Raw genomic sequence first — 12,230 nt, 5'->3', positions numbered from 1 at the left:
ACAAAAATAATGAATGGTTGAGTGAGCGAGCAATTTTAGCGGCTAAGAATAAAGATGCAGATGACCTAAACTGCATAATTCAAAATGATATTATTGGAACAATGCATTCATTCAAAAGAAGATGAAGCCACCAACTATCCAATTGAATTTTTAAACTCCTTGGATGTGCCTGGCTTACCACCGCACAATTTACGCCTAAAAGTTGGGTCCGTAGTAATCATGCTTCGAAACATAAGCCCACCAAAACTTTGCAACGGTACGCGTTTGGTGGCAAATAAATTGATGAACAATGTGATTTATGCGACGATACTCAAAGGAAAATTCGAAGGTGAAGAAGTTCTCATTCTGAGGATCCCGATGATCCGAACCGATCTTCCGTTTGAGTTTAAAAGACTTCAATTTCCGATCCGTCTTGCATTCGCCATGACCATTAACAAATCACAAGGCCAATCCTTGAAAGTTTGTGGTCTGAATCTAGAAAATCAATGTTTCTCACATGGTCAATTATATGTGGCATGTTCACGAGTCGGAAAACCATCTGCGTTGTTTGTTCTTACACCTGATAATACAGCAAAAACTGTCGTGTATCAAAAGATGCTTAACTGAAGAGTGCAATCTATTAAAGCTTCATTGAAATACTTGATTAATAAAAAAATTAACTTAATAAAATCAAAAATCTGTTTTTTTATTGCCTCTAGGGCGGAACAAAGTTCGCCGGGTCAGCTAGTATTATATGAAATAGTTAACAATTTTACAAACAAGAAAAACGTTTACTGTAAAAAGTTTCGGGCTATATGACAAGAATTGAGTAAAGCTGCTTTCTACATGTCGAAAATTAAATATTCTGGGAGTTGAAGAGTTTTCACGTTGTCTGCTAAGTTTTTATGCACTAGTCCGTGGGCTTAGATGATAATTGGTAGTATGTGCTCCTTCCTTAGCTTCCACTGGCGTTTGACATCAATGCCTAAGTCAGAATATTTGGATATTTTTTCTGCATATGTTTTTTGCATGTTTCTGTTTAGAGGAACAGCAATATCAACTATATAACCAGTCGCTTGAGATTTATCAATAAGGAAAATATCTGGCCTATTGTGGTCTCTTGTGGCATTTGTTAAAATTCTTCGGTCATAATATAGAAGGTAGTTGGCGTCTTCTTGAACAGGTTCTGGGGTGTATCTAAAGTACGGTATTTTGCTTGGATTGAAGTTGTACATCTGCGTCAGTTTTAGATGGATTATTTTCGCGATGTCATTATGTCGCTTCAGGTACATAGAGTTTGCCAGTGTGGGGCATTCCACTAGCACGTGGTCTAACGTCTCACTTCGACTATTGCATCTTCGACATCTGTCTTATTTTATTTTATTTTATTTTACTTTATTTTATTTTATTTTATTTTATTTTATTTTATTTTATTTTATTTTATTTTATTTTATTTTATTTTATTTTATTTTATTTTATTTTATTTTATTTTATTTTATTTTATTTTATTTTATTTTATTTTATTTTATTTTATTTTATTTTATTTTATTTTATTTTATTTTATTTTGAGCTTAATCCATCTCGGCTATTGCCGGAGATTACACATCCCGGATAAAATTTTCAAGGGATTGTGCTCTGGTGGAGCGTAGTCCAAGTTCTACGACCATGCGATTACTATTGCTTAAATATTTAAAAATCTACGAACTATTGCACATGTGTCCAGTATGGTCGACTTCTGCATGTCTTCTGAGAGGTGTTGGCAGTCATATTTCTTCAAGTTTTTTATTAAATGCTTAGGCACTAATCCACTGGACGATATAATTATTGGAATTATATTCACTTCTCTCGCTTTGTACATTCGTTTAAGTTCTATGGCCAAAGCTGCATACATAGATATTTTGGTGGAGTATGTGCTTTGGATGTTGCGATTAAGGGGCACCGCTATATCGATTACTTCGATCGTTTTATTTGTCTTGTCGAACAAGATAATGTCAGGTTTGTTGGCAGCTGCTGTTTGATCTGGTATTTTAACTTTTCAGCATGCTTAACTGCACAGAGATTGGCTGTGTCTGCGACGGTTTTTAAGTTTAAATCCTTGTGCAGATCTTCATTACGCACGTACCAGGGAGCTTTAACGATTCCTCTGATTACTCTATTTTGGAGGCGCTGTATAATGTCGATGTTGGTCTTTGCAGTACATCCCCATAATTGAAGACCATAGGTCCACCCCTGCTTTAGCACTTGGTTGTAAATGAGGAGTCTATTTTGAGTTGATAGCTCAGAGTTTTGCCAATTAGCCATTGGCTTTTTTGCGTCTTTAGATTCAGCTCAGCAGCTTTGATTTTCACGTGCTCTTTCCACTTGAGCTTTACATCTAAAGTCATGCCTAGATACTTTGCACTATTAGCATTTGGCACTATTGCTGACAAAATATGAAATGGTTTGTAGATAATTTTTTTATTAGTAAAATCCACGTGAACTGATTTGGTTTCATTTAGCTTTATGTTCCAATTTTCAGTCCATGTGACTACTTCGTCAATGGATTTCTGCAGTTTCTGAATGGATTCGTTTTCAGTTGATCCAACAGCTAAGATGCAAGTATCGCACGTTTTCGGTACTGGCAGGTCTGCGGTATAGAGTAGGTACAGTACTGGGCCGAGTATGCTGCCTTGTGGTACTCCGGCCAATATTTGTTTTATTTCCGAATACGCCTGCTTTTGCTTTAGTCTAAAGTACCTATTTGTTATATACGATTCCAAAATGTCAGTGAACTGCAACGGAAGAAGGGCTTTTAATTTACAAAGTAGTCCTTCGTGCCATACTATCAAATGCCTGGGCAACGTCAAGGAATATTGCTGAGCAGACTTTATTCCTCTCCAGCGCGTCTTCTATTGTATGTGTTATCCTGTGTATTTGTTCGACGGTAGAGTGTTTTTCCCGGAAGCCAAACTGATGTGAGGGCATGATGTTTCTACATGCAATTATAGATTTTAAGCGTTTGGAGAACAGCTTTTCGAATAGTTTACCCATTACTGGAAGCAGAGCGATTGGCCGGTAAGATGACACTTCATTCTGATTTTTGCCTGGTTTAGGTATCATTACTATTTCGGATACTTCCCATTGGAATGATATATATTTCCAATCTAGACATGCATTCATTATAAAAGTCAATTTCATTAGCGCCTTAGTTGATATATTTCTCAAAACTTCGGCGGTTATTAAGTCGAACCCTGGACTCTTCCTTAATTTTAAATTGGAAATTTCGGTAGCAACTTCATCTATACTGAAATGCTTTATTTTAACGAACTCTTATACAGTTGATGGCGGAGTGAAATTCATTGTTTTTCGGTGCGGTTGAAAGATTTTCTGCAGGTGAATACCATTTTGATGTTTTATTGGCGGATTATGTTGAATTGGTCGTTTGACACACGTCATCGCTTTCCAAAGCGAGAAATCACCTGTTTTTTCTGCTGATAAGTTTTTCAGAGTGTTTTTTATTATATTGTTTTTATGCTCCTGTATTTTTTCTCTGAGCAATTTTGTTAATCTCTTTAGTTCAGTTTTCTTGGAGGGCACCCTTGTTGATTGCCACTTTTTTCTTACTTTTCTTTTTTCTCCTAATATTTCTAATATTTCTTGTGGATATCTTTGTAGATGGTTATCTCGTGTTTGTTTACTTGCTGGTGTGCTTATCCAAGCTGCTTTCTGATTATGTGTTGTAAGTTTTATTGTTTCGTCTTCAATATCTTCTTCTTTGGTAATTGTGTCGGTATTTTCCATATAATATACGTATCGAGTTTATACTTGAAAAAATTCCAGTCGGTCATTTTATTTGAGAGTACGGGACTCCGTTCGTTAAATTTTGATTTGCCATTAAGATACATAAAAATAGGTGAATGGTCTGAGTTCAGGTCTACGCCGTCTTCTACTTGGATGATGTGGTTTGGTATTTGTTTGACTACAAAGAAATCTATAACATCGGGGATTTTGTTAGGGTCTGAAGGCCAGTAGGTTGGACTTCCGGTTGAGATAATTTGGCAGCCAAGTTGTTTTGCCGCTTTCCATAGTTCACGACCTTTAGTTGTTGTTAGGCGAGAACCCCAGCTTACATGTATCGCGTTGAAATCTCCACCAATTATGTATCTCCCATTGTAGCTTTCAAAAAGTTTTTTATAGTCTTCTGACTTTAGGTTATGTCTAGGTGGACTGTATAGCGCTATTACTGTTAAATCAGCTTCAGATAGTTTTATACAAACTGCTACTGCTTGGAACTCTGTTAATCTTATTTTTTCATCCTCGAAGTGATGTATGCATTTCTTTATAATAATGGCGCTGCCACCTCTTGCATTTTCTAGGGGATGATTTGAGCAGTATATATTGTAACTTCGAAATGTAATATACATTTGCTTAGTTAGGTGTGTTTCGGATATAAGGCAAATATCAATTTTTTCCTTGTGCAGTATAATACCATTTCCATTCCAAGCCATTATTTTGACATTTTTCATGCTCTTTATTTCATACATTTGCTGTTTTCTCTAGATTGGTAATTCGACTAAGCAAAAGTTGATTAAAAGATGATTGTTCATCCAATTTCTTCAGAATTTGAGTCAAGATATCTTCTTTATTGGTGCAGGTTTATTCTCGGAAAGAACTTCAGCAAAAGTTTTGCCGCTTTCGACTCTTGAGAGTTGTTTTTTTAAAATCGGATTAGCGGCGGTTAATGATTTGCGACCAGCAATGTTTTTATTGCGTAGTTTTTGTAAATCTTTGGCCACTTGACAAACTCTATAAGTTGCTGGGTGATTTTGGCCGCAGTTACAACGTTTTGGTAACTCGCTATCTTGTTTAGTGCATTTAATTGTTTCGTGATCGCCAGCGCATTTGACACACTTAGGAGGCTTGCAGCAGTAGTTTTGTATGCATAAATCCTTGGCATGATTTGCACTGTGGGATGAGTTTCGACGGTTTTAATTGTTCTATTTTAATTATACAATTAAGGATCTGTTTGATTTCATATATTTTCTTTATATCTTCGTTGGAGTCAAAGCATAGTATTAACATATTCAGAGGCTCTTTTGTCTTCCACTTTAATTTTCTAAAAGCATTCGTTGCCTTAAGACCTTGATTCACCAGATCCGCAACAAATTCTTCTGGCTCGCAAGTGTGATGGAGATCTTTCACAATTACTCTTATTTGCATTTTTTGCTTACTTTCATACGAGTGCCAGGCTAGCTTAAGTGTCGTTAGTTTCTTTGTTAGCGCTCTGTAGTCTAAGCTATCGAATAGATTAATTTTGTAGTTATCTTTAGCAATTAGCTTTAGAAAAAAGTCTTTTTGAATAGTTTCTTTAATAATTTTTTGAATGTATTGGTGGATTATACCGGCTTGTGTAAGAATAATTGGTGGCGGGCGCAGCTCATGTGACTCTTTTGTTTATGTTTTTGAAGTATCTAAAATGATCTCTCGGGACGTTTCCATTCTTCGCTTCTTCTGGGTCTTCTGGATTTGTTGAGCAGCCAGTTGGTCTCATTTTCGAGTTCATCTTCATCGGTGTGGTACTGAATTGATCTCTCTACTTCTTCACTAGCTCTTGTATTTTTAGTTTTAACGCTATTTAGCTCATGCTTAAGAGACTCATTTTCCTCTCTGAGGGTTGCGCATATATTCTCTAATTCTTTCATCTTTTGTAGAATCAGATAATAGTCATTTCTTTGGCCTCCTCCAGGAGGCGGTGTACTCAGCGTCATCTAGTGGTCGCTAGAGCAACTGCGATTGATAAAAGTAAATAGTCTTACCGGTTGAGCAATATGGCAGCACTCCGCTTTCCCAGTATTTTGACTGAGCAGAACAGGTGGTGTTGTTTACAATTACAATGTGCGGGTTATGCATAAGTTAAAATTTCGCGCTTTCCAATAAAATTTATGTATTTTCTTACAAAATTATAGAATTGAATTATTGATAATCCACTAAAGCTGATATATGTAAATCGAAAGCAGTAATGGTCGGTTCCACGCGCGATTTTTGGTTTGATATTAGTTTCTAATATTTTAGTTTGGTACTTTTATCCGGCCACTCTAATTAACTATAATGTGCAGGAGTTCACAAAACTTTGCATATTCTTAGGCCGAGCTTATTAAGCTGGCTGAGTTCAGAAAGTAACTGCGTTTTGTGACTCAGCTGCTTTCTTCTTTGTTGATTTTATTATTTATTTTGTTGTTGTAGTATCTGCTTCACTTCAAGCGCCAAATGATTAAAACAGCAAGAAATGCTTGTCTATTCGATATTTTCACCAAACTTCACACACTACCGAATGAGGATTCTTTCACCATTCGGATTAGCACAAACTTTGTGAAATTTTCACTTTAGACACGGTGATTTTAAAATGTTTAATTATTCGCTTAAATGTTCACTTGCTCGACGTTTTAAGGTTGCCAGAAAAGGCATAATGTAATTTAAATTGAATTATTTTTTGATCGGATTTTATTTTATTTTATCTTAGTTTACTTTTTACATATTTTCGTTTTACTTTTTTCATTTTCATTTATATTGTAATTTAATTTTATCTAATTTTTTATTTTTATTTATTATTATTATTTTCTTTTTAATAAAATTTTGTTTTAATTGTATTTCATTCAGCCGCTCTGCCATGCGGCAAAAAATTCCCAGTTGACTTCGGAAAAACCAGAAACTTAACAACAAAGTTAGACAATTTTTGTCAAAATGAATTCGTGTGTAGTCGAAAATTCCAATAACTTGTTTTGAGGCCCAACTAGAATATTCAAGTATTTACGCAAGTCTTGAAGCAAATGAAATCATGTTCGAAATTAGAGCTCGTCATGTCGAGCGAAATTTGTTTTAGCTGTACCGAGGCAGCGTCTTTCAGTTTTTATATTTTATTACTTACTGGCTATGTTATGCTAGTTTAGAAAATCTTAGACACAAGTATACCTAATTGGCTATTGTTGCTAGTTTCCGTAAATGAAATACAATCTCCCAAGAAAGCTATTACTTTGAATCACTTAAAAGAGTAAAGTTTTGTTTATATGAGTTTGATGATTTGTTGTGTAATCTACTATACAGCATTGCATACTTTAAGGCGTGCAAAGTTCATTCATAAGCTCAATTGGCCTAAAAAATGTATGCGAGGAAAAGGGCGTTAAAGTTCATATAAACAACTTATGTGAAGGAGAGTTCGGAAATAATGTTTTCCAAAAGACATAAAACTGTTAGAACCAAAAGAAGCGCTTAATCTCCTTCTGAGATGAAAAGTAATAAAAACAAAAAAATTTAATTGTTCAATTATTAAATATTAATATCGTATGTAATATTAATTATTTTCTTTTTTAATTGAGTTATTGCTAACCAATAAAGTAAAAATCGCTAAATGGGAAAATAAATATAACTAAATTATTTTGGTCAGCGTTCCATCAATGCTGATATCAAAGAATTTCAATTTCATTAACAATAACATTTCATTGATTTCATTCTCTGTCAATATCTCTTTCCCTCTGTTAAGAAATGCGCTTTTACGTGCGAACAAATAATTCAAGCTGTGTTTCGTTGCCTTTTACTAGCGGGAAGGCTGTTGGCAACTCAGTGGCTTTTAAACTGTTAAGCTATTCTAATTAAAATTAATTATAATAATTAATCTAAAATTAATAGAAACAAACGTGAATCGCAATCGTGCACAATGGTGAAATGAATTGAAATTATTTTATTTGCGTGCTTAGAATGCATTTTTTATTAAACTCTGTTTTAAAGTGAAATATTTTTACAGAAACATTAGTTTTGCGCCTCTTGAAGTTATATACAACTACATTTTATCCAGATTTCCGACTACATGCATTTCGATGCAAGAATACTACATCTGGAAAAAGGAAACACAAAATATCAAAAATAATAATTAATATCGTAATTTTTGTCACTCACTTTTTCTACCCTTGATGCGTGCACAGCGCTTAGCCGCTTTCATGTAGCAGAGATTAAGGAAAGTTCGTTTAACGCCACCGACCCTAGCACAAACTGGTTTACGAACACGACGACAGGAGTTTGTACAAGTCGTTGAAGATGCGGCAGTGGTCGTGGTAGTAGAGTCGTCATCATCATCATCATCGTCATCAGAATCATCGGCCGTAGTTTCTTCAGTTGTGGTCGTAGTAGCAGAATCAACCTGATAAATAGACAACGACACAAAGACGAAAACTCCCAACAGCAGCAAAGGACGCATCCTTGTTTTGCTTCTTGACAACTCTTTTGATGTTAAAGTTAGTTAAAGTTTTGGATTAGCTCAAACGCTCGCTTGAGTGCAGCTAAGGATGAACTATGATTGAAATTTGAAGATCTCTCCTTTTTATACCTGCCCAATTGTTTACTTTCTTAGCGAAAAATAGATGTTGATGAATTGTCAATACAACTGCGCAAATAGTTAATACTAATAGCGCCAAAGAAAATTTGATATGCATATTTCCTATTGCTAAATCGTCTAATTAAAATTATTTGCGCATCATTTAATTTTTCATATTCCCTAACTCTTTGCTCTTTGCGCACTGCTTATTGCAAATAATTAAGACATACATAATATAGATGACAAATTGATATATTTGCGCGTTTGCCAACTTTTTCATTCGGTACATTCGGTGATCATCTTTTCGAGGGATACACGTATTTCATCAGTTTTCCGACTGTTTTGTGTTTCCTAAAATACGATCATCTTAATTTTTCAAAGATATACTACCTCTGAACCATTTTTTATGCCGTGAAAGTAGTTGATAGTCTAAAAATTTCGTAGAATAAGAAAATAATTCGTATTTTAACGCATTCAGTTTCGGCATTAGTTTTTTCGAAATGACAGCACAATATCTGAAATTTAGCTAACAGGCAAACGTTTTGGAAGTGGAGGAGCAACATCATCTTTTGAGATACTGATGATGCATGATTCAATAATAAAAGGTTTGCTCAGTAAGCAGCTTTCTCATTCCCTCTTGACAAATCGGCTCCCTTAGCAAGACACTGGGTTGCTAGCTCTAGAAATTTTGACTAAAAGTGGAGGAAAAGTAAAATTTGTAGAAAAAACATTTCATTTTCAAAATGGACTGCTTACGAGCAACAACTCGCTCAAGAGTTTTCATCGGTATGTTCAGGACTATGGCAGTATGACATGGAATACATACCGCTTAAGTCAAGACGAGATGGAGAATTTACAAAGCTTTATTTCTTATGATGTGGTGATTTAAACGGAACTCATGTTTTGCAGCTAGCGTTTGCTAAAGAGTTACAGCAGGGAGAATTATTGAATAGTCCCGACGCAATCGATTACATTGCAGACCTCATTATAAAAAAGTTGGCAAAACTTGTTTCCAATGAGCCCACCTTCCTATGGATGGATGAAGTGTCCAGAGGAGGCTTAGAAAAGCATAGTACCAGTATGAAAGAGCTTCTCATAAAAAACCATCTACCGGAATCGGCTTAAAACTGTAGGGCCTTCCAATTGTGGAACGCGCGCTACAAATAGGAGGAGGATCTCGGCGAAACACCTAACAGAATTGTACGTGCCAATTATTTATTTATTTTTAACAAAATAGTTTCATATTGGCGAAACTTCGCGATTAGTTTTAAATTTAAAAATTAATTCACAAAATGAAATCTTGGATTATGTGAAATAATTTCTTGTATTTACTTGGCAATTTCCGCTAACCACTTCTATCTATACCATTATTTACGTTCAAATATTAATTAAAATTTATTTTTTGAACCGTTCGCAGTTTGTTTCCATTTAAGTAACAAAATACTATTTTGCTACCATTTTTCCCAAAAAGGATTTAATGTTTTCCTTTTTATGCACCTTCTTAAATACAACCTTTTGTAAGGAGTGTCAAAAATCGAATGTCACTCGTGAGCAAACCTTTAATAATTGAATCATGCTGATGATGAATAAAAAGAAGCACCATGGCTCCTTTAATCCAAACATTCCAAACAAATGTCATTTTTCGCAGCTCTTTTCCAGTGCTGCTAATGTATGTTTTACACAGGGTGCATACGGTATATGAGGGCATGCATACGAGGTGTGTTCAAAAATAATCGCGAATTTTGTGTTTTTTCAAAAATTATTTATTTAATCATTAATATCTATTTTGTTCCCTTCAAAGTAATCCCCATGAGATATTATGCATTTGTGCCAACATTTTTTCTAAAAGTCACATGGGGCCAGGTCTGTGGAATACAGTGGCTTACGGTGGCTGTCGCATCATTAGTGTGTTGTTTTTGGCCAAAAAGTCGCGCACAAGCAACGATGTGTGATCAGGGACGTTATCGTCATGCAAGAGCCAATTTTTGTTCTTCCACAAATCCGGGCGTTTCTGGTGAATTGCTTCGCGCAAATTGCGCATAACTTCCTTATTGACCGTTTTACCCTGTGGCAAGAACTCATGAACACAACGCCCCTGCAATCGAAGAAAACGGTGAGCAAAACTTTTACATTCCACCGAACTTGGGTACGGTACGAATTTTTCAACGACCCAATTCATTGAAAGAAATCGAATGGCACAAGCCAATCGATATGTCTAGGACTTCACGACTTCTCTAACGGTGATTCGACGATTGGCCAATACCATTTTCGTCACTTCATCTTTTTTCGTCTGTTGTTGAAGTGCTCGGGCGTCCAGCACGCTTTTCGTCGTTCACATCTTCTCGGCCTTCTGAGAACATTTTGTACCACCGATAAACGTTGCTTTGGTCCAAAGTAGCTTCTCCGTATGGCACAGTCAACATTCGGAATGCATCCGCGCACTTAATTCCGTTTTTCACACAAAATTTGATACAGGTTCTTTGATCCATCTTTTTGAATAGGGAAAAATCGAAGACGAGCCGAAACACGTGCAAAGCAGCTGTCAACAATTAACTGAACATTCAAAATGGCCGAACTCGTCGGCATGAGTGAGAGACATGAGTACCAACATATCGCCACAAAAAAATTCGAATATACGTAACCTGCGAAAATTCATAATTCACACCTCGTATATGTGGCTATAACTTCCCGAAACCATTATGGGGTTAGGGATAGTCAGAATTTTCAAAAAATTTGTTTTTTTTTGCTTTTTCTTAAAGTATAATATCTTAAAACTATTGTGTGAAAATTTGAAGTGAATCCAAAAAATACTTTTTGAGTTATTCAACAATTAACAAAGGGCGCTCGGGCGCTCCGGAATCGAAAGCAAAACTTTAAATGCGTTTTTCTCAAAACTATTTTTTTTTGAACTCTTCATCACTGTAACTTAAAAACCGCTATACATAGAAAACTCGTGCCTGATCGAAGTATTTTTTTTTTTCAAGAATTTCGATTTTTTTTAACAATTAAGTGTCGGTTTTCTTCTCGAAAATCTGAAAAATATTTCCTAGGGACGCCATATTGTTAATTTTGAAAAAAAAAAAACAAAAGCTTTGACCACACACAAGATTATCTATTAATAAAACTTATTTCTCTTGTTCGATTGGTTTTAGATAAATCTCCAAAGGCTTGTGATGATCAAAGCAAGGGACTTCTGGAGAAACGGGATCCACACAAACAGCGATAACTTTTACAATTATTAAACTTTTTGTTTCAAATTTTGCTAAAGTCAAGTCGAAACATGATGTATTATTGCTATGTTTTTATTTTTGTAAAATAGAGCAACTGACTAGCAAAAAGAAATTATTGAAAATCATCATTTTCTTGGTCCTCTGACAAAATCAGAAAGATAGTAATATTTTCCTCAGAACCACTTTGTGAAATTTAAATATAAAGCACAAAATATCAAAACCAAAGTGTACACTTTATTTGACGCTCACAGTATGATCATTGAATATCTGTGTTCACTTTTCATTTATGAAAGAAATAACTTCTTTTGTTTACATTTGTATTTGCCTTCTACGAAAATGATACTCGTAGTAGAAAGGTAGCAGAAATAGTACGCAAAGTAAACAATGGCAGGGAAATGCGTTTTATTAAATCATGCGTTTCCAATATACTATATTTGGAGTTTCAATATAACTAAAGTGTTCATTATGAATGGGAAAATTGAAAGATCTCTCTCGGGTAGGTGGGTAGGTGAAATGGTTGAAGTATCAGACTGCGTCCTCCTTTTTGCGTCAGCTGTATGGAGGATGAGGTGGAATCATCTCAGCACCTGCTCCTTAGCTGCCCAGCCTTCGCGAGACTAAGATTCAAATATCTTGGTTCTCACTTCTTTTCTGCACCTGCTGATATACCAGGTGTT

The 12,230-nt window shown here is 35.3% G+C and overlaps 1 protein-coding gene across 1 annotated transcript; it reads right to left on the bottom strand.

Annotated features, from left to right (window-relative positions):
- Nucleotides 1–7,652: 7,652 nt before the first annotated feature.
- Nucleotides 7,653–8,277, bottom strand: LOC129239468 (uncharacterized). The gene is made up of 2 exons (XM_054874972.1): nucleotides 7,909–8,277; nucleotides 7,653–7,846 (listed from the first exon to the last, which is right to left on the bottom strand). The coding sequence occupies exons 1-2, from the start codon at nucleotides 8,204–8,206 to the stop codon at nucleotides 7,800–7,802; spliced, it is 345 nt and encodes a 114-aa protein (XP_054730947.1). The 5' UTR covers nucleotides 8,207–8,277; the 3' UTR covers nucleotides 7,653–7,799.
- Nucleotides 8,278–12,230: the final 3,953 nt, after the last annotated feature.

This window comes from Anastrepha obliqua, chromosome 2, assembly GCF_027943255.1.
Source record: "Anastrepha obliqua isolate idAnaObli1 chromosome 2, idAnaObli1_1.0, whole genome shotgun sequence".
Taxonomy (NCBI): Eukaryota; Metazoa; Arthropoda; class Insecta; order Diptera; family Tephritidae; genus Anastrepha; species Anastrepha obliqua.
The sequence above is the reverse complement of the archived record's forward strand: the minus strand, read 5'-3'. Positions and strand labels throughout refer to the sequence as shown.

Coding starts and splice junctions, on each gene's coding strand:
- LOC129239468 (XM_054874972.1), bottom strand. CDS start 8,206: ATGCGTCCTTTGCTGCTGTTGGGAGTTTTCGTCTTTGTGTCGTTGTCT. Junction 7,847..7,908: donor ACGCATCAAGGGTAGAAAAA/GTGAGTGACAAA, acceptor TCCTTTTTCCAG/ATGTAGTATTCTTGCATCGA.